The following is a 23,761-nucleotide window of genomic DNA, read 5'->3' as shown; positions in this document are numbered from 1 at the left end:
GGCAGACCAGAAGAGATGTACCGGTTCCCGCTGCAGCACGCAAGGGTGCTATTCGGGCGACGTGCCCGCGGGTGCAGCCAGGGGTGGGCTCCCTGGGCTGCCCTCCAACAATGTGGCAATGCGGAGGCCTGGGTGGGACCAGACCCCCGCGAGATGAAGAACGACCAGGGGTGGGCTCCCCGGGCCGCCCAGAACACTCACCGCACAGGAAGCACTCACCATGCAGGAGCAGCCGGGGGTGGGCTCCCCGAGCTGCGATGTATCCCTGGGGGTCCGGGTGGGGTCGGGCCCTCCTCCAAAGAGCAGGATGCGGCGAAGCTCCCAGCGGGATGATCGCGGCACTCCCCGACGCAGCAGGGGAGCCGCTACTTGAATATGCAGAAGGAAGACAAGGACGCGCCCCATAATACCTTGCACGCCCGGACCGGCCTGCAAGGGCAAACTGCTTGTTTTTCTGCCTGTGGTGACCCCAGGAGAATGGGGTCACCACCAAGTGAGTACAACGGTGCAGGGGGAGCTGCAGGAGAAACACAGTCTCCCCCAGCACAAAGAGAAAAAGTCCCCCCCTAAGTCTCTGGGGACTCTGAAGATATAACCCCTCCAGGGCTCAGTCAGCATTGAATCACCGCCTGGGCTATAACATTTGCTCTACAGCTGGGGGTGGATTGAGAAGTGCACCAAGGGATGAAGGGCTGGGGTGGGGATGTTTGGAGAAGGGCATCCCCTAAAGGTGAAAGGTGTAATTACACCCGTAGTGGATTTACTAATGTTATTTCTTTCAGAGGGACTGAAAGTCACATGTGTAATGTGAAGTACCTGTGTAAGGTGATGATATAAACAAAGTGGGGTTATGTTGCCAGACATTCCTGCTAGGATGTCTGGCTGTATATGCTTAATCCTATGATTTCATCTGTGATGCCTTTAGGGCTGTAATTGCAATGCATTCTAATGATCCACAAATGTGATAAGTACTGTCATTCTAAAGTGATGCTTAAACATGTATTCTTGCTGCTGCACTTAGGTGAAGGACCGAGACTGCTATCCCCTAAGATGTAGAGGTGATATACTTCATGGTCAGTAGGAAATGCTTAGTCAGGGTTATGTGTCACCAGGGCAGGTGTACCTATCTTAAATGCTTGTTGAGGTAATGGGGTGGTTTGCCACGGGGATGATGCTAGTGCGCAGGGCCGTCGCTCCAGGTTATGTTCAACTAACTGCATTAGGGAGCAAGATGATGTGCATACATTGGAATGGTGGTCCTAGACCCCCCCGCGGGAGGGGTGGAGATGTTATGCAATGACACAAAGTAATTCCAACAGCTTATGTATATTTGTAAATTTGTGCATAGTATTGAGTAGTGTGTGTGTTTAATAAATGCACTCTTACTTTTATAAAGCAAAGTACAGACTGGACAATCAATTATTGAGTGTTATTGCTGAGCACCAGTAATGGCGATTACTAACCCACACCACCTCCCTTGAGTAAGCCTCACAGTGCTCCGCAACGCTACCCTCTGAGAGTCAGGCGCTACAATTGGGTGTTTGGTTCCTAGGGAAGGACAAATGTAGTCATGTTATTTGTGCAGGCCTCACAGATACTGCCTCTTTTTCCAACACCGTCTGGTGGCGGTTTATGAGAATTACCTTTTTGATCATTGGAACACTCACCTTCTTCAATTAATTAACTACATACAGCTTTCTTGCTGTATACAATAAAGCACCATCATAAGCCTATCATACAGATACACGCAGATGCCTGGATACAAGACTTCCAGACAACTTCTTTTTTTCAGAAGCATTATCAGACAGCAATAAATCAATATTCAGTTACTCCAAGACTCACATATGGCCCCAATAACATTAGATACGCTTACAAGAGAGCTCAAATAAATTTTGGCCATGATTAGTGCACTGGAGTCATCAATAACAGAGGTGATGAAAGAGCTAAATGATATGCACTCTAAGATGACAGCGCTTGAGGCACAACTTACCAAATCAGAAAGAAGATTGGATAACTTAGAGGTATGTGGGATGAAAGACCCAGACTGGAGGAATGGAGTTTGGAATCATAGGAAAGTGGTCATGGAACTAGACTACGGGAGAAGGAGGGATAATGTGCAGCTATATGGTGTCCTAGAGACTGAAGAAGGTGACAATATGAGCTTCCTCTTGACCTTTCAACTTAAAATATTGGAAGTAAAATTCAGACAACCCATTGAATTCTAGGGAGAATGTAGACTATATGCAAAAATTTGAGATGATAGACTCTCCCCAAGATCAATCATCACATGACTTCCCTGACACCAGCATGCACTCTTAATTCTTTAAACAGTGAGGAAACATGCTCTGTATATGTATCTGTTTCAGTATACTTTGCAGGAAATGTCTGGCTTCATGCCAATCAATCAAGAAAAAGGACATTAGATGCAATCTTTTGAATCTTGCTGCAATATTAATAATCATAGACAGCAAACAGAATGAGTTCTATGATCAGCATGATCTAAAACATCCTGAAAACCTTGGATTGCAGCCCATTGGATATATTGCCTACTTTGGAGTAAAAACACTCAATTAGCTCACCCTCAAGTGTTCCTGATTCTGACACCAAATTACCAACAACCTCCCACTCAAGTAATAGATAGGTTGCTAGAGAAAGGAATCTGGTAAATGCACCAACTGAAGTTAAAAACAATCTAGGTTCTTCCCACCCCCTTAGAGAAAGATCATTTCCTCTAAAGTTTCAGCAATAGTATCCTTGGGTCTCAAATTAGAATAAAAATCACATTGTAGCTTCATATTTACAGCTGTGGCATGATGAATTGTTAGATATAACAGGGTATAAACTGGCATTTATAGAGCAAGCTCAGACAAACCGTGAAGAAGAGCTCATCCTTATAAAGATTACGTTCTTTGGATTCTGTTGATTACTCTACCCATAATCTAGTCGAGTTATAACTATCCCCTGACAACCACAAATTAAACATTGCAAACCTTGGCATTATGCATCCTACCTCAATTAACAAATCCCATAATTCTGTCACTGCATTCATTATTTAATCATGTAAAAGTCTGCTTGACCTCTTATTAGATACTGCACTTGATCCGCACTAACTGAACCCTTACGTATCTATCTATTGCTTCTACTATAACTATGCATGGCAACAAAGATTTATCTCTCTGGTACCTAAATGGGAACGGGTTCACAAATTATGTCAGGTGATAGAAAGTGTTGAGGTTTTTGTTTGCATCAAATAAACCAGATATTGTTCTGTTGCAAGATGTCCATGTCTAACAAAGAGAAGCTGAGAAATTCAAATGAGAATGGGTCGAAAAAGTGATCGCTGCATCTGGTTGAGAAACTAAAGCAGAGGCCTCACCCTCTCAACACCGACAATACATGAAAATCAGATTATATTTCCTTACTCATAAACATCTACCTGTAAAAATTCAGAAAACATAACAGGACCCTGCAGGGTGATATTTGTAGGCCGAATTGACTTTACAAGGCCACACTACAATTATTGGCTTTGTGTATTCTCCCGGCCATGCAAAACAGATTTTTATCAAATTAAATATACTGTTGGCTGAATTTGGTAACCTGACTGGAAAGGTCAGGGGCAAATGAAACCAATCAATAGCCTATATACTGGATCAGTCGGGTTGACAGATATTTGTAAAACTAATGAGAGTGAGAGTGAGAATATCCGAAATTTAGGCTCAATTTCACTGCTAACCTACAAATGCTAATTTACAAATTCTTACCTCTAAAACATAGGAGCTAAAGGCTCTCAACTCCCTTCAAGTTGGTTAAACCTCATCATCACATCAAAGGATGTCACTATGAGAATAGAGAGAAGACTAGAAGACTCCTTGCTTTCTACAAAGAGATGCTCAATTCACAAATCCAGTCATATATGAAATCTGATAAAAACACCTTGCATGCTCCTTAGATATACCAAAGGAGTTCACCTCATACTACTCCACTTTATACACATCTGAAGCCCTGGAAGGTGACAGATAGCTTTTATAGAGCGACTACAGATACCGAGTCTTCAACCAGCCCTCTGAGATAAATCGGACAATGAAATCTCAGGTGCAGCCACTGCAGACACAATTAAAGCAGTGTTTATCAGAGAAGCCCCAGGAGAGGGTGGTTCTAAAAATTTTTTAAATAACAACCTAGATGTCAACCACATTGCTGGGGAAGTGTTTCTGATATTCCTTGGAAACTGAAAGAATCAATCCTAATTTAACAAATCTTCTATCTCACTTATTCTCAAACCCGGAAGAGACTGGCTACATTGCTGGACCTACAGACCTATTTTTTTAATTAACAGCGATATCAAATGTGTGGCTTAGGTCCTAGCTAACAGATTTTAAAAGTCCTACCAATGCTTAACCACAAAAATAGAGTAGCGTTTGTCCCTGGTTGGTCATCACAAAATCATATGTACATCATCCTGCATCTTTTGCAGTTAAATAGATAAGAGGAAGGCTAACACATTTCCTTCTCCCTAGATGCCAAAAAGGACTTTGGCAGAGTGGAATGGAGGTACTTCTTGCACACGCTAATAGGATGGGCCTAGGACAGAGATTCATCACAATTATGAAATGGCTATGCTTTGAGTCCAGTAATATAGTGAACTGTAACAGCTTTTTATTAGGACTGAAAAAAATAGAACAAGGTACACAGCAGGGATGTCCTCTATCACCCTTTCTTTATCTTCAAGCCTTAGAACCGTGAGCTATTGTCATCAACTGTGCTGAAGCTACCAAGGGCATTACCAATGCAGCCAGTGACCTAAAATTAATGCTGTATACGTACAATATTTTGGGGGAGTTGACCTTATCTACTATCGCCATAATGGAGACTATTTCTAAATTTTTGTCTTTTCTAGCTATAAAACAAAATGGTTAAAGGGTGAGCAATACCAATAAATACAAACTCTACTCTGAACTGTCTACAAGGCTACCCTTTCAAATGGATACCATCCAAAATGTAATATTTAGGTATACTAGTGAACAGTGATTTTCATGCCATGAAAAAAGAAAATCTGAAAATTTTGATAGAACATGTGTAAAGAGAATTTGTGAAATGGGGAACATTGCAGCTTTCTCTTCAGGGCAGAATACAGATGATCAAAATGGTTGTGACTCCCTTATTTTAACTATGTTTTCTATATGATACCACTTAAAAATACCTCATTCTCGTCTAGGTGCCATGTTCAGATTGTATTCTTAAAAGTACTTTGCAGCACACAGAAGGACTGTCAATACCACCTATTGAACTTTAGCATGCAGCTTAACACCTATCACAACTGGCATATCATTTTTGTGATGAACTGGAAACCCCTGTCTGGGTCATCATAGAATCCTCCTTACAAAATAGTACAAATGGCCCGCAATTACTATAGAGAAGACACCCATCAAAGGAGATATAATTCATATCTCATGGCTATGTCTGATATTGAAACATTTCTGGTACTCAGCCTGCAACAGAACACAAATGAGACTCCCATAAACCTCCCTATGGAGATTGCACTCCATGATAAATGTAAAATTGTAGGGATCCTTAACTGTAGTAAAAGCAATTGGATTCTGAGCTTGTTATAACCAAATTATGTATATTACAATGGTGGAAAGCCAAGTTACAGTCAATTCTGCATGATTTGTTAGAAGCTATGACAATGGCAACACACAGGGAACAAACTAATAAGTACAATGACCAATTACATGTATCTGAAGAAATATGGGACTCATATGTACATTCTTGGTCGATGACTATACCTCAGACTAACAATACAACTATCAACAATTTATTCACATGATAAAATGGTTGGCTCTAATTAGTTTGTTTCATATATCAATGGTTGGCTACTATAGCTAGAAATAACAGCTCAGTTATGAACTGGTAGTCTGTACAATGTGCACAAATATTCTGAAAAGTACAGATGCATAAGCCTAGATATGAATGGCGCATCCAGTGACTTTTGTTTGTTTTAATACCATGATTCAATATTACGATCTACTCAAGTCAAAAATGACTGTCAAGCAATAAGGGTTGATGGTTGATTGGCTTCATTAATGGGAAATCTTTATCATATTTGTAATCACATATGTTTTTTCTCTCTTTCTTTTTTTGTTATAAAACTTAGAAAACTCAATAACTACACACACGTTTGGTAAAATACTATTCACCTGCATTATGATACACAAAGACAGCCAGATATTAATAAACAAAACTGCTCATAAGGTCATTGTAAAAGAAATTAACGAACCTGACTACATCGTGTGTTTTGTCAAATAAAATGTGATTACATTTTTAGAACATGAATTGATATTTTATGGAACTGCTTGTTTAAATTCCTTAAATGATCTGACTAATTTAACATTAACTTGAACTTTCGAATATTTTTGTTTTGAATAACTGGGTAAATTCAGTTTGCAGATGTAAAATTATTTCTGTGTTGTTCTTGGCAGACAGTAAAAAGAATTAGCTCTAATATTTATCAAAACCTGTTTTCACCTTTTGGCCAATCTTTGGCAAAGCAGCCAGACAAATTTAAAAACCATTGTCTGTAGAGGAGAGCCAGCCCTATACCTTGCCATGGTTTCATATGTGATTCAACGCTCCTTCGAACATGGCTAGGAATCTGAAATCTGCTATCCACATTGTTAGACCTGTTGCCTTAGATTGGCCTTCCCACAAACTTTTTGTCTTCTTCTTCCATTTTTGCTGATCCCATTTTCACTGGCCTTAAGACTCTGCATTTTACCACTGTTAATCAGCGCTAAAGTGTGCTCACTCCTTAAAACATAGTAACATTGGCTTATCCCCAATTGGCGTATTTCATTTACTAATAAGTCCCAAGGAAAGTGGTACCTGTAACTAGGACCTGTAAATTAAACTACTAGTGGTCCTGCAACATTTATTGTGCCACCCACTTAAGTAGCCCTCTAAACACATCTCAGGCCTGCAATTGCAGCCTGTGTGTGCAGTTTTAAACTGTCATTTCGACCTGGCAAGATAAACCTCTTTCCAGTCTTCCTTTTAAATACATATAAGTCATCCATAGAGCAGGCTCTGGAAAGCCCAGGGCAGCAGCGGTTCCTCCACAATGGTGGAGGAGCATTGCCCCACTGCCCTCAGAGCCAGCAAATTTAAAATAAAATGATGTTCTTGCATCCTATTATTTTGAATTTGGCGGCTCTTAGCCAGCGCTGTAGGGAGGGGGAGGAGGAGTGTTACGTGCACTCTACTCCCTAAGTGCTCATGTGTGTTCGGCCAGCCGTATTAGGCCGACCAAAACACACATGTTGTCTCCAGCCCAGCTGCATTGAGCAGATGGGCTGGAGAAACACCCACAGACTCCTTGGTCTGAGTAGGGCACCTTTTCAGCCTGCTCAGACCAAGCCCCGTGCTGTTCTGCAGCACAAGGATTGGATGGGAGTCTTTTCCAGGGGGTGCGGGGACCCAGGAAGAGGAGAGGTGGCGAACGCAGCGCGACGCAGAGGTGGCCAGCGGCTAAAGGCATTTTTTAAAAAATAAATATTATTTCTGCTCCCCCTGCGCTCCATCCTTCCTTGCGCCCCCTCCCACACTCCACCTCCCGTCTCACCACCCTTTATCTGTGGCGGCAACCACTGGCCCAGAGGGCAGGATGCAGTGTATTTTAAATTGTACATGTCCTGGCAGTGAAAAACTCCTAAATTCATTTTTTATTACTGCAAGGCCAACCTCTCCCACAGGATAACATTGGAGTTACCTTAGTACATTTAATAAGTTGTGTCTTCCAAATGGCAACAGGTAACCAGTTCATGTTTGGTGTCTTTGGAATTGTAATGTAAAATCCTCTCTAATGGTAAACTAAGATTTTAAATTACAATTTTGAAAATGCCACTTATAGAATGTTAGAATTTTCCTGCCTTAACAATTAAGTACCTGCAGCATGTCAGTGGGTCACATAACTGGGTGTAGTTGACAGTTAGTCTTTGTGTATTGCTCTTGGACAACCACACACAATACAGGGCTTAGGTGTGCCTGATTTGGCCATTACTGGAAGGATTTGAGAGAGAAGCCGGGCTCAGTCCTACTTACACTTGAATAGGCTGTGTCCTGCTTCCACAAAAAGGGCTGCATACCCCCTGTTGTTAGTATGAAGCCAGTGCAGGGGATACAGGAAACCTGTACACTTCAAAGGAAAACCTCTAGAAACTTCTCCCATTTTAAAGGAGGCACCACTACTGCACCTAAGGCACCAATTCTTCAGTACACTTTTGGACCTTTTGACACTCTGCCAGGAAGAAGGACTGATGTGCTGCTGAAAAGACTGCTACTCTGCTGGACTACTGGCCTACTGGACTACTGCCTTGCTGGATTGATGCGTGCTGCCTCGCTGTTCTCCTGCCTGAGTCAGAGGGATTAGACCTGCACCTGAACTCAGGACTCCCAGAGTGACCCCAAGGGCTAGTCTGCTGGCATCTTGAGCGACAGGGACATAACAGGCTCCCACTCACCTGAACCAACATGCAGATCCAACTGGAGCCAGTCCCTCATCCCCAAGTAGTACCCCTCAGGTCCTGGACTGTTGGTGTAGCCTCATTGAGCTGGATTTAAGTTTTTGGAGTTTTTGCGAACTTGAATGCGGATGTGCCTGTTGTTACTAAACCATGTAACTTGCAATGCCCATCAACGCAAAGTTCTGCCAACCAAACTGATTGCGGCAGAGCATTAAGGGCTCGAAGGGAGTGCCACCATGAAGCACCGGCCTGACTGTTGATGACAACAACAGAATCTCTGCACTATAACGACGTCAGTCCGTGACGTCAGGCCTGCTCTTCATGCTACATCAACGACCATCTGTGATGCTTCCCTGCCCCTTCAGCCACCGCTAACGTGAACGGGACTCTTTGCACTGGACTTAGAAGGTAGCTTTTCAGCCGGACTAACCTGGTCGCTGTATCTGACCCACAGTGCATTGTGGTTGGCCGGACCTTTTAACTCTCTCCCAGTCTTGCCTGACCAGATAGCTGTGAGAGGAGTTTGGGGCTTTTTTGGTGCTATTTTAACTTACATTTAAAAAAATTCTTAACTAAGGTTCTACTGATTGGATTTCTGTCAGTTTGGTCTTGATTTATTTATTTATTAAATGTTACTCTATTTCTCTAAAATGGTGTGGGATTTTTCTTGTGTTGTGTTTTCACCTTATTACTCTTTGAAGTGTTACATAAATACTTTGCACATTGCCTCTAATTTAAGTCTAATTGATCTGTGGCAAGCTACCAGAGGGTTGAGCACAGGTTTATTTGGGGTTTGCTTGTGCCTCCACTCTGACCAGGATTGTGGTTGCTACTTGAGTACAGTTTCACCCCTCTCACATCATTTTAAATCAGATTTGCTTTGGAAATAGTGTCCATCAAAAATGTTGGCTTCTTGAATTTTCCAATTACTTTTCGACCAACAGAATAGTTGACCTTTTGCCTCTTTTTCTAACGAAATAACCTGCACATGCAATTGTCTTGCCTATGTGCTAAAATATTGATACAGACACTACAGTTTAGTTCACCAAAAACAGAATAACATTGTATTGAGTTAGACTTTTAAAACTGTCCTTCCTACTAGATTAATGACAAATTGTAAGTACTTGTTTTAAAGTCGCAGTGACAGAGCTGCCTGAAATATTTCAAAGCACGCATTCTTCTTTAAGCATTATGTCACCTCCTTTGCTATACTGCGACTGACTTATAATACATGTCCAGAGTGACGTCTTACCGTGCACGTGCAGTTCTTGCAGCCGTCTGTCCAGGATTCATACTCTCGATAGATGGTGCCTTTCACTGCGCATGATCTTTCGCAGTAGCACTGATCCAACCTGTTCATCCGCTGCTCGGATCGGGACAGCTGTGGGCAGACCACACACATCTGTCACTTGTGAGCAACAGTTACAGCCGGCCGATCTCAAGCGATAACTGAAAGTAACAATTCAGATAAATAACCAGTACCGGAAACTTACTTTGAGCAATTCCTAAGTAATTGGCTTGACTCCTAAAGTGTCGAGTCACCCCAGGCCATTCATGTTATCAGAGTGAATCAGCAGTGTGCGGTAAGGCATCGATCACTAATGATGACTCTTGCCACAGAACAAGCCTGTTAGTTTCCTCGAAATTTACTTCCATGTCACATTCACGTGGGATACATCGATGGACGAAAACAAGAAATGAATTGTGCCTATTTTAGCAAAGAGCAAATGTCATGTAAGCACGGTTTTGTGAGATTTTGGTAGCCAGGATGTGTTTATACGTATCTATCCAGAAAGCGACATATTTGCTCTGAGTGAGTGTTAATTGAAGATGTGGCTATTTTCTTCTTTACTGTTAGTCATTGATATGGTAAGTATTTCCTGATAATTCCTCAAGAGAGCCGAATTCAAATACAAATAGCTCGCATCAAATTCGGCTATAAGAATAAAACCCCTGTTGAGCAATTACTTCTTGTGGACGGTTAGGTACAAAGACATTTGCAAAGAAACTGCTGCAGTGGAAGTTTTTAAGCCGACATTACAGTTTTGTCTCACTTCCACTAGTGTTTCAGGGCATAAATTACTCTCTGCCAATTCCCCTCTTTTTAACGGAAACATATTACTGATATTTTGGATATTATGGAGAAAACTTAAGGCAGCTAGAAAGAAAAGTCACTGGTAAAATCATGATCTAGACGTTTCCCAGTCCCAAGTATTTTCCATTTCCCTGGTTTCAAGTTTTAATAATATGAACATTGTGACAAGCATGGCTGCTCAATTTCTCTATACCAGACGTACCCAACCTGTGGTCCGGGGACCCCCGGGGTGCGCAAAGCCTCCTCAGGGGGTACGAGACTACTTAGAAAATTAAATAACATTCACAGATTAATAAAGTGTGTTTAAATAAAGAAGCTAAATGTACAATTGAAAATTTTAAATTCTACTGTAAATGTGAAGCAATTTGAAATTGGAGGCAAAAAATGTAGTTAGTATCCTCATATTGACTTGTGGGAGCAGTGGAGGTGCAGCAAACAAAATATAGTATGAACGATGAGTGGCCTCAATTGAATTCAGAAAAGCTTCAACCTTTTATTAAAATTAAAATGTTGATTTTTTAAAAATATTGTTCATATGTGTTAGTGCGAATTAAATAAAATGTGTCATCATTTGTGTATTTGTTTGATAAATGCTTTTTTTCTGTATTTTTTGTATATTGTTTTGCGGGTCCCTGGCTTCCAGTAATGGCTCAGTGGAGAGTACCAGATTCCAATAATTATTCAGTGGGGGTCCCTGTATTCCAGTAATGATTAAGCAGGGGTCCCCAGAAGTCAAAAGGTTGAGAACCACTGCTCTATACCTTTTTAAAGCGTAGAGCTTATTCCACCTCAACTTTCAAATGATGGAAACTCCAATCTATATTTGACAGCAGATCTCTGTCCCTAGTTCTTGAGGATTGTTCTGAGGCAAGCGTTCCAGGTGTTTTAAATCGTGCAAGGATTCTCAGTTACAGCATCTTTGCCTACAAACCAGTGTCAGCCATGTTGTTTCAACTGTGGTCATCAGATGTGATTATTTAATAATATTCTTTGGGAAAGTTTAGCTAAAACGAGAGAATAAAGGAGAGTTGTGTTTTTATAAATGAACAAAGTGTACTAAACAAACACACTAAACGTATAACATAAGTATAGGTTAACTTAACAAATTTAATTTCCTGAAAGCACAATGCAATCGACATTATTAGAACTGTGACGGAAGGCAATGTGTTGCAGTTCCAGGCTCAGAATCTAGGGTAAAGCCTGGGTCCCGCCCTTTGGATAGCAAGCTCTTGCTAATAAGGAAGATACACCAGGGGCTGATTGTCAAAACAACATTCTTTAGCTAAAGCAACGTAGTGCAGGTGTCAGAAAGCAGACAAAGTTGTTGGTGCCTGATCCATTTTCTCAACAGCCACAGCAAATGTAAAGTCATCTCCTTCAACAAGTAATCCTTTTAACTATTGACTGATCTTTGAGCTCGGAAAGAGATGTCTTGCTAATGTGGTTAACTGGGCAGCAACTGTTAACAGACTGACCACACTTCAGTCTGGATTTAGACCCTGGGATGCTACAATTAACAGGGTAGTGATGCTGTGGCTGATGGCCATAGAGGCTTTATAGTGTAGCTCAGTGTTGCCCTTCTGCGCAAATGTGGATTCCACTTTGGCATTGAACAAGGACAACAGAGCGAAATTCTGGTCCTCAGTCACCATGTAGGGAATTATTTCTCCACTGTTTTCCTTGATTGTTGCCATATACAGACCACCAGTGCAATGCTCCAATACATTGACATACTGGCGGGACAATCGAGGCTGTCATGTATACGTGAGCAGGCTTTTATTTTTTTTACAGATGTTTTGACGTTATTACTGGTTTGGTACTGCATAAATACACATTGCCTTAAATTAAGCCTGTCCACTCTCCGCTATAGCTGCCAAAAGGTTGAGGTCAGGTTAATTTAGCGAAGTTGGAGGTTTATACTGCCAAGGAGTGTTATTATTTCTTGAGGTAGGCAGTCACCCACCACAAATAATAATCCATTTTCTGTCATTGACAATATGGTTTCATGCCACCGAATGGAATAGGGTGGAACAAAGATGGATTTTCATTCCATTGGAGGTGTTATGTTTCTAATTGACTTTTAATAAATTAGAACAAAGCCCAAGTGATGATATAAGGGTGCATTTTAAAGAATTGTTCATAGCATAAACTGTGGGGAACTCATCACTGTTTAAGTAAAATGTCTGCTGACAAAATAAATTTGGTAACACTGTGGAATGAGAAATACTCCAGTGCCATTTCTTCCAGATATACCTTTGATTGGTATAACTTTAGTTATGGTGATCAGCGTTTTGTTCCTTTTAATTGAGACCTAGGTCACAAAGCTTCTTTCAGCCATACACTACTGCTCCTAAGAAGGTAATCTGGACATATTTTGAAAGTAACATTAGCTACCAAGATACCAGCAGTGATTTTAGCAGGTTTGTCAGGGCCTCTATCGGGCACTTGTTCACAGACACATCCAGGCAGGTACCCACAAATACTCTGTGGAAGCGTGCACTGTGCCTCCCCGAGTGTCCTCAATGCAGCCTCAAGTGTTCGCTCAGCCACCGCTCTAGCGCATGGATGCAGCCATGCTCCCTGGCTCGTTCACAGCCATGGAGGACACTCAGAGCCAGTGTCACTGGTAACCACACACCCACGTTAAAAGATCCAGAACAGTGTGCAGAAGAGGGGCATGAAAGACTGGACACGCCGTCATGCTCTCCATCCTCACTGGTCCACAAGGTGAGGGGATTGGTTGCAAATGTCCCTTCAGTACAGAACGAGTCCTATCATGCCAGAGCCTAGTACTAGGGTGCTATACGGAAAACTGCAGAACAAAAGCAAGACAAAGCAAAGAGCTGGAAAACGAAAGAGGGAATGCATCTGGGCATTTTCAGTCTCGCAGGAATCGAAGCCCTGATGCCACCAAACAAGGGCAGCATCTGGAGCGCTGCTCCCTTTAGATTGAAGCACGCAGTCTCAAACACTTTGAAAGTATTCTTCATAACATAGCACAGTATAACACAACACAACACAAAATAACATGGGAAGCCCAACAATGAAGCATTAGCACAGTGCTTGAATTCCCTTAGATTTACCTTTCTACTGTCGCGCATAAAACAAATACATTTGGAATCCATGCTGTTAAGTTTGTTCTACTGTAGCAGGTAATCATTTTCAGTTGCCTCTTTCCCTTTCTTGACTAAATCATACGCCGTGACCGCCTGCCAAACCCAAACCTCTTCACAGGTGGTTCCCAGTATAGCAGTGTTTTTCGTTTCTGCCAAGCCCCCTCAACTGGGGAACAACCTTTACAACGCAACTTTTACAACACACTGCCATTACAACGAAACTGTTACAACGCAAGTGGATTTACAATGCATGCCATTACAACGCAAGTCTTTACATTGACTTGCGCTAGATGGTGTGCTAACATTACAAATAGTGTAGTTTACTAACACCTTCCCTACTGTTAAGTGGACTGGAGTTGGAATAGTAAATTACACTTTTCTAATGTTAGCACGCCATCTAGCGCAAGTCGATGTAAAGTCTTGCGTTGTAATGGCATGCGTTGTAAATCCACTTGCGTTGTAACAGTTTCGTTGTAACAGCACGCGTTGTAACAGCACGCGTTGTAACGTCATACAGCCCCCTCAACTTGCAGGAGTCTTCGGCGAACTAACGTAGCCTTCTGGTGCTTTATTCTCTGTGGAGCCTTCAATGGAGGCCGTGAAGCACAGACTGCACTACAAGAGCTCTGTTACAGGCTGTAAGAGAGCAGCAATCAGGCGTTACCATAATATTTTTCAGGAAAGTACTGTTTAATTATGTTGAGAACATTGTTATAGAAAAATGATGATATAAACTGCACTGTTTTACACATATTCCTAAATGTTGGACCCTAATATATTCCATATTATATTACAGTAGGAAATGGTCACCAAATCTAGTTTTGACCTCTGCAACGAAATGCTATGGAAAGGCCCCATACCCACCCAATCTGAAGGATTATCTCCTCCCCAACCACCCAAAGAAAAAGGTAGCCCTGTGTTCACATCCTGTCAAATGGAACTCCATAATGGTTGTACAGCGGGGGTGCACCCGGGTTGAGCAGAAAGCACTCTCCACAATATTGCATGCATGACATACCTGTGCTGTTCTACGCTGCCACATTCTGGTTGTGTATACAAAAGGGATGGATAGAATGCTTGACCTAATCTCATCCACTGGTAACTAATTACTCAGGCCACATCCCAGCTAATCGTTATTTTTCCCACCATGCCACCTCTGTGTGGACCTAGCCATAATCAAATGAGTCTTGACCCTGCTCCAACAGGAACAGTCCAGTCTAAACTGCCAGGCAGGGTCTCAATGAACTGAAACACAGGCAACCCAGGGCCAGTTTCATGCTAATTAGGGCTCATGAGCCAAGTGTATCGTGGTTCGAGTGACACAGTGTGCCCAGTACCCACATCTGGGCATACCCATCCCATTTAGGTCGACACACTAAAGTAAACAAAAAAGTGTTGGATGGAATGCTTGACTTAATCTCAGCCACTTGCAATTAGCCAGGGCCACATTCCAATCCATTCTAATTTTGCACACCATGCCTCCTCAGTTTGAGCCCAGCCGTGCGCAAATCAGTTCTGAACTTGCTCAATGAGAACACTCCAGACCACGAACAGCCAGACCAGGTCCCTGCCTGAACCAAAAGTCACGTGACCCATGATTGGTTTAACCCTAGTTAGGCTAATCAGTCAAGTATAACTTGGTTCCAAAGACACAGTGTGCACAGGACCTATGTCTGGGCATACTTGTACCACTTAGTGAAACACACAAAAATGTACAAAAAAGTGTAGGATGGAATGCTTGACTTAATCTCAGACGCTGGTACTTACTCGGAGCCAAATCCCCGTCCATCATTATTTTTCACAATTTGCCACCGCAATTTGGAACCAACTATATGCAAATCAGTCTTGACCCAGCTCCAATGGGAACGGTCCATCCTCAACTGTTAGGCCAGGTCCTCCTTGAACCCGAACATAAGTAACCCAGGACCAGTTTCAACCTAGTTAGGGCTCATCACCACACATATCTTGGGTCCAGTGACACAGTGTGAGGGGGACCCAATCTGGTTAGACATGTACAACTTAGAATGACACACTAAAGTATACAAAAGATGGAATGCTTGAATTATTCTCAGCCACTGGTAATTACTCGGGCTATATCCTAGTGCATTAATAATTTGCACCCCATGCCTCCTCAGTTTAGACACGGCCCTATACCATTCAGTCTTGACGCTGCTCTAGTGGGAGCAGTCCAGCTCAAACAGCCAGGCCAGGTCTTCCATGACCCAGAACAGAAGCAACACAGGACCAGTTTTGCCCTAGTTAGGACTCATCAGCTAGGTACTGCTTGGTTCCAGTGACACAGCGTTCACGGGACCCTCATCTGGGCATACCCGCCCCACGTAGGGCAACCCGCTAAAGCATACAAAATAGTGATGGATGGAATACTTGAATTAGTCTCAGTCACTGGCAATTACTCAGAGCCACAGTCCTTCGTTATTTTATACACCATGGTACCTCAGTTTGGCTCAGTTTAATTCAAGCATTCCATCCATCACTTTTTGTGTATATTCTGGTTGTGGCATTCTGTCATTCCCAGGAGGCATTTTCCACCAAAGTGAGGAATTCCTTTCTTACCACAACTTCATTCTTGTTACAGAAGCAGGGGCAAACCGACCTAAAAGGGAGATGCAAAATGTCTGCCATCCTAGGGGGTGGCTGATATTTAATGCTCTACATGAGAACATAAGCCTTTGGAGGGGTGTGAAGCCACCCATGAGTCCTCAACAACCATATTTATCAGCTGGTCGGAAACGTCTGAAAATCATGCAAGGCCCACAGACACATCGTCTTTCGGGGTTTAACAGTAGGATGCCTACAGCCTGCAGCATTCTGACTTGCTCTTCCAATTGGATGCAGGCGTAGTAGTGTGTGCGGGGGTGTGCGTGCTTGCGTGCGTGCGTGTGCAGACCTGACCTTCACCCCTCTTTTGGAACACCAAACACAATCTCTAATGTCGCTGTCAATTTGTGCATGTACGTGCTCTGTTTCGAGCGGCGTGCCATATACGTAATTGGACCCCTGTACTATTTATAGACACTCATAGCATTCAGATCTAGCCATACAGCAACATATCGGTGCTATGGAAACACCTCATAGAATTATAAAAAGTCAGATTTGTCTGAAATGCATCCTCTCGCTTCCGGCTTTTTCACGATAACCCAGTAAGGAAACTGTGACCAGTGCTAGCAGCAGTAAGATACGAGGTGAAGGTCAGTGCTTAATTTCTGCTGGTGGCTTCCGGTGCTCGGCACCTGCACTCAATAGTCAATACTGGCCGCTTATGACAGCTGCCACATGGTGGACTGTTTGTGTAAATAGAGATGAGCGCAACAAGAGTTGTTTATTAATTAAAGACATTAAAACAACTAATACCTGCCTCCGGAGCCATTCTTATACAGCTTTCGGGGCGTCGTACAGTCAGAATTGTCTCACTTGTAGCCAGTGTGATGGTTAGTAGTTGTGTTGATGCTATGGTTAGCAGCACTGGCAAGGGAAATGGGTGGTGCAAGCTGGGGTAGCCTCCTGAGCAAGGCCCTGACACTTACTTTTTTACAAACAGGGCTCTGGATGGGGTGCTTGAATTCGAGGACGTAAATTAATTTGAAGGATAATTCTTTAGAAGGTTTTTTCATTCGAACATTCCTAACCTTTCCAGCTGCATTTATACTTTAAAATTGCAGCCACAACGTAAGGGCTATAAGGCGCGCACGAGACTGTCGCTACAATCTCGCGGGGTTATTGGAACACACAGCACTCACAGTGTCCTCGAGCGGTGTTAGCCGCGGATTCCGCTGACGTCAGCCCTGTAAACCAGGTAACCTGCCTCGTTCCTGTTTATTGAGTCATTTATTATCCAGATGGGAAGCGCATGCATATTTATGAGTCTGTTCTTTTGTGCCAGGACTGAGGTTCAATTTGCTGCTGCATCGCGAGACAAATGCTGCGGTATAAATAGGACACAAATTGAATATCTGCATGCGCAATTGAATTAGGCTGACTGGGCCCGTAATTCCCTCGGGGCCGAAACCAGTTACCTTGGCAGATGTTTTGGCCAGAATGTCTTGCAGCTCCATGATCTTCTGCACGAGCCCGTGGAAGTCGTTGCAGGTGGGGCATGCTGGAACGACAAAGATCACAACAGTTGGCATCTCCGGCACGTGCAGCTTGAAAGTCATTGCGCGGAGGCTCAAAGTCACGTCACGGGTGACAAGACAGAAATATAAGCAGGAAGCGCAGCTGAGATGCTCTTCCTCAAGTACTAATGGACTTACTGCGATTAAGATCCGGGCACTGGGAAATAAATCCTTGCGGCATGACAAGTAATTGCACGTCTTGCATTATGCCCTGCAGGCAAGCACAAACATGATGGATGCGTTAGTCTTTTATATGGCAAAATTATGCTACACAAGCTCAAATTTTCATGTAAAACATTAGAATCAACAAGAGTTATTGCACAAAAAGTGATTAGTATGACAGATTGCTTTATTTCCGGAACTGCACATCTCATTTCTTAATGTGCAAATAAAGAGTATATTAGATAATCGTAATTGAGCGCACCTGCGGGGACACTTTTCAAACCTAGCACACAGCAAATTCAATTTGTACTTATGATGCAGTAGCCCGGGGACCAGTTTGTTATTATACAGATGTCTTCTTTAAATGTTGTTTCCTCCTTGTCTCTCCATTCGCTGTGAGCAGCAACTCTACACTATTATGTTCTTTGATGCTTGATATGTCTGCATGTGCTCCCGTGTTCGTCTATAGCTAACTGCCACCCATGCACTCCCATACCCATCTATATCTAATTGTCCTCTATGCATTCCCATACCCATCTATAACTAAATGTCAACCCATGCAGTCCCATACCAATCTACGCCTGTCATCTATGCACTCCAATGCCCATCTATACCTGTCACCCATGCACTCCCATACCCATCTATGCCTAACTGTCATCTATGCACTCCAATACCCACCTATACATGTTACCCATGCACTCCCATACCCATCTATACCTGTCACCCATGCACTCCCAAACCCATCTATGCCTAACAGTCATCTATGCACTCCCATACCAATCTATGCTAAACTGTCACCTGTGCACTTCCATACCCATATATGCCTGTCATATATGCACTCCCATACCCATCTATGCCTAACTGTCATCTATGCACTCCCATACCCATCTATACCTGTCACCCATGCACACCAATACCCATCTTTACCTGACTGTCACCCATGCACTCCCAAACCAGTCCATGCCTTACTGTCATCTATGCACTCCCATACCCATCTATGCCTAACTGTCATCTATGCACTCCCATGCCCATCTATACATGTCACCCATGCACTCCCATACCCATCTATGCATAACTGTCATCTATGCACTCCCATACCCATCTATACATGTCACCCATGCACTCCCATACCCATCTATACCTGTCACCCATGCACTCCCAAACACATCTATGCCTGTCATCTATGCACTCCCATACCCATATATACATGTCACTCATGCACTCCCATACCCATCTATAACTGTTACCCATGCACTCCCGTACCCATCTATGCTTTTCATTAATGTTCTCCCATACCCATCTATACCTGTCACCCAGGCTCTCCAATACCCATCTTTACTTGACTGACACCCATGCACTCCCATACCAGTCCATGCCTAACTGTCTTCTATACACTCTCATACCCATCTATACATAACTGTCACCCATGCACTCCCATCCCCATCTATGCCTAACTGTCACCCATGCACTCCCATACCAATCTATGCTAAACTGTAATCTGTGCACTTCCATACCCATATATGCCTGTCATATATGCACTCCCTTACCCATCTATGCCCAACTGTCATCTATGCACTCCCATACACATCCATACCTGTCACCCATGCACTCCCATACCAGTCCATGACAAACTGTCATCTATGCACTCCCATACCCATCTATGCCTAACTGTCAGCTATGCACTCACATACCCATCTATACCTATCTGTCACACATGCACTCCCATACCAATCTATGCTAAACTGTCATCTGTGCACTTCCACACCCATCTATGCCTGTCATATATGCACTCCCATACACATCTATACCTAACTGTTACCCATTACCATGTATACCTGTCATCTATGCACTTCGATACTCATCTATACCGACCTGTCTGCCATGAACTACCATACTCATTTATACTTAACTGTCATCTATACACTCCCATATTCATCTATACCTAATATTCACCTATGCACTCCCATACCCATCTATACGTAACTGTCACCCATTCACTCACATACCCATCTATAACTAACAGTCCTCTATGCACTTCCATACCCATCTATACCTTTCACCCAAGCACTCCCAAACCCATATATACCTAACTGTCACCCATGCACTTCCATACCCATCTATACCTGTCATTTATGCACTCTGATATTCATCTATACCTAATTGTCATCCATGCACGGAGGTAAGTACACATTTAAATTAATAAAACAAATTTCATTGCGCGCGCTGCATCGCAAAATGCGATGCAGCACACGCAAAGGAATTTGTTTTATTAATTTAAATGTGTACTTCCGTTCATCCATATTCCGGTGTTTACATTTCCCCACCCTCCCCCGCCCCACCTCACTGCTCCACCGAACTCCCTCCACGAGCCTCTACTGCCTAACAGTCATCCATGCACTCCCATACTCATCTATACCTAAATGTCATCTATGCACTCACATACTCATCTATACCTAACTGTCACCTTTGCACTCCCACACTGATCTATATCTCACTATCTATGCACTACTATACTCGTCAGTACCACACTATCATCTATGCCCTCCCACATTCACATATACCTCTGTCATCTATGAACTCCCACACCTATCTATTCCTCAGTCATCTACACACTCACACATGTATCTATACCTCACTGTCTCTATGCACTCCTATGCTCAGTTGTACCTCGCTTTTTCTATGGCTTCCCTTATTAATCTATACCACAGTGATCGATGCATTCCCATACTCATAAATACCTCGCTGTCATCTATGCCCTTCCATACTCACCTGTGCCTCCCTATCTACACATTTTATACTTTTCTGTAACTCACTATCATCTATGCATTCCTATACTCATCATCATCATCTTGATTCGATCATAATAGAAATGACCATAAAAGCACGCATAATAAATACATCAATAAAAATATTGCTACAAAAATATTATCAATAAAATTCCAAAAATGTTCTTCATGATCCTAGAATAAGATGAGAACGCATTAAAAAAGACATAATAAAGGAGGCAATTAATTTCTCAGATATTAGTTCATTAAAATTTACAATCAGCTTAATGGGCTAAATATCAACCCCTTCCTTTTCTTCATACAGGCCCATAAGAATGTTGCTACAGAGTAGCAGACCAGGGGGTCGGGTAGTGTTTTTAAAAAGAAGTATGCTACCCGGCACTGCTTGTGTCCCATTTTCTTTAGAATTGGCTTCAGGTGGGCCTTCCTTTCGCTCTCATAGAGCCCACAAAATAACACTATGTGCAGTTCGGTTTGGGGTGATAGATTATCACACGGGCACATGATTAAGTTGGAGTGATTATAGGTTTTTTTCTGGGTAACCAAGCATTAAGGGGATTAAATTAGTACGGAATCTTAGCAATATGAATCTGTGGCGTGCGCTGTTTATGTTGGCTAAATAGGAAAAATCTCCCACCATAGGCGGTGGGTTAAAATGATAAACCTGTACTGTGGATTTCTCTTGATGATATTCCCTGTGCTTGTGTTCAGCCTTTAACATAAACATACCGATGACTTTCTGCTTAGACACCTTCTTGCATACAAGGGGATCTTTAAAAAGTTTGTGGAGCCCTATCTCTTTTAAGACTGATTCCACGTAACTTAGCCACTTTGACCTTTTCCACTTATCCATCGTTATACAGTTCCTTATTACCATTTGGGTCAACAGTACTGTATCTCTCCTCCATATAGAGTGCCATAGGAGGAGCGGGGCTAGTTCTGTATATTCTGATATGTAAGGGAGGGCCAATTCCGTATGTAAAATGCCATTTGCAAAGGAAGGGGGAAGACCCACTACTGATTTGAAAAAATTATTTTCTATAATTTGTAATGGTGTGGGTGTAACCGTGACCCATACCCCAGCACCGTAGGTCACTGCCGCTTTTACTCTGGCCTGATATATGTTTTTTATTAGCAGTAAGGGTTTGGCACCCAATTTCTTTGCAAAGGTTTTTAGGGCCATGATACCCCTCTCCATCACCAGCCTCCTTCCTTCCATCAATTTTGCCCACGACAAGTCTTTGTCAAAGAGAATACCCAGCTAGGGAAAAGAGTCTACGACCTCGATTTTCCCTGTATGCGCGCTAAAATATGGGACTTTGTCTCTTTTAGTGCTACCAGCTATGATTATAAAAGACTTTGCCTGGTTTACTTTTAGGTGTAATGAATCCATAAAAGAGACATACGCTGTTATAAGCTTTTGCAGCCCAATCCCTGTTCTTGCAATTAAAACAGTGTTGTTTGCATAGGACAATATTGGTAACATTTGATTTTCGAAGATGGGAACGTCTCTAGTGGCTACTGTAAGTGCCTTCTCAAATCCATTTGTTTATAAGGAGAAAAGGAGAGGGGCCAGTACACAGCCCTGTTTCACTCCTTTGGAAATTTTGAAATGGCATGTACAGTCACCAGTTTTAGTGTAGCACACTGACGCTGTCACATTTGCATAAGAATGCCTTATAAAATTTAAAATAACCGGGTCAAACCCCATCGACTCCATTATGTCCCATAATTTATCGCGGACCACGCAGTCGAACGCCGCGCTGAGGTCCATAAAGGCCATATATAGTTTGCCCTCTTTCATATTTGTGTATTTTTCAATTGTCAATGCTAAATTCAGGCATTGGTCTACAGTACCCCTTCCCTGCTGAAAGCCATACTGGTCCTGGATCAAGATCTTATTATCTCTAGCCCAGCTCTCTATCCTAGAGAGGAGGAGACGGCCCATAAGCTTTGATGTTCTGTCCAGCAGGGATATTGGTCTACAGTTTTTTTAGGGCAGCTCTATCCCCTTTTTTGTAGATGGGCACTATGGCCCCCGAAGACCACGAGGGGAGGGGGCCTGTTTGGGCTATGCTATTTAGGGCATTGGTTAAGAGTGGGATCCACAGGTCGGGGTTAGTTTGAAAGAAGTCAATTGGGACCCCGTCAGGTCCGGGGGCATTACCTGAACTACATGAACTCGGCGCCACCTGTACTTCATTTAGTGAGAAGAATATAGGTGTATGGTGCGTTTTCAGGGTTGTCACTTTATGATTATTAATGTCGGGCTTTGAGGCAAAGATGTTCTCATAATGAGTTACCCATGACTCCTCATCGACATTGAAATCCGTTGTGGGATCGTTTAGCGTTTTAAAATATGGTGCGTTGACTAACTTCCAAAATTCGCAGCTGTTGCCAGAACAAGCTGCCTTTTCCAAGTCGGCCCATATTGCCTCTCTAAGTTCTTTATCTCTAGCTTTCCTTGCAGAATTATATGAAGCCCGGAGCATTCTTATTTGAGCGGGGTTCCTAGGGTTAGCTTTTAAGGCTAACATCAGGGCCTTTCTAGTTTTAGTGCATGGAGAGTTAAACCATTCCTTCCCATTTCCGCTCTTTATGGTTTTTGTTTTTGTTAGGGCCTGTTTTATTTTTGTTAGGATATTACAAAAGGCAGGCACAACTGTCCCTGCCTCAGATTCTGAATCTAGGCATAGTTGGATGTCTACTTGTGCGTTTGATATGAGTTCAGGGACCAGCTTAGTTATGTCAATATTGGCCCATTTGAGCTGAATCCCGTTTTTCCTGGAAACATTTGGAGTTCTAATATTTCTGCGAGGTTGACCCCCGGATATAGGTACCTTCAACTCCACTGAAACCATAGCGTGGTTGCTAAAAGTCATAAAAGAATTACAAATCCTTTCTACTCTCTCCACTAAAGGAGCGGTCATTAGTATATAGTCTATCGTAG

General features: G+C 42.7%; 1 protein-coding gene across 3 annotated transcripts in view; it reads right to left on the bottom strand.

Moving 5' to 3' along the window:
• Positions 1-23,761, bottom strand: part of NELL2 (neural EGFL like 2) — a 1,146,830-nt gene that overhangs the window by 696,830 nt on the left and 426,239 nt on the right. For 2 of the 3 annotated variants that reach the window (XM_085653041.1, XM_085653043.1), the window contains exons 6-8: positions 18,002-18,074; positions 17,765-17,847; positions 9,772-9,900 (exon numbers count right to left, since the gene is read on the bottom strand). In XM_085653041.1, coding sequence (XP_085509167.1) covers positions 9,772-9,900; positions 17,765-17,847; positions 18,002-18,074 — 285 coding nt within the window. The remainder of the gene's footprint in view (positions 1-9,771; positions 9,901-17,764; positions 17,848-18,001; positions 18,075-23,761) is intronic. The other variant, XM_085653042.1, reaches the window with a different exon arrangement.

The sequence above is a fragment of the Triturus cristatus genome, chromosome 4_1 (assembly GCF_964204655.1).
Source record: "Triturus cristatus chromosome 4_1, aTriCri1.1, whole genome shotgun sequence".
Lineage (NCBI taxonomy): Eukaryota > Metazoa > Chordata > Amphibia > Caudata > Salamandridae > Triturus > Triturus cristatus.
Note: the sequence above shows the minus strand (reverse complement) of the source record. Positions and strands in the feature narration are given on the sequence as shown.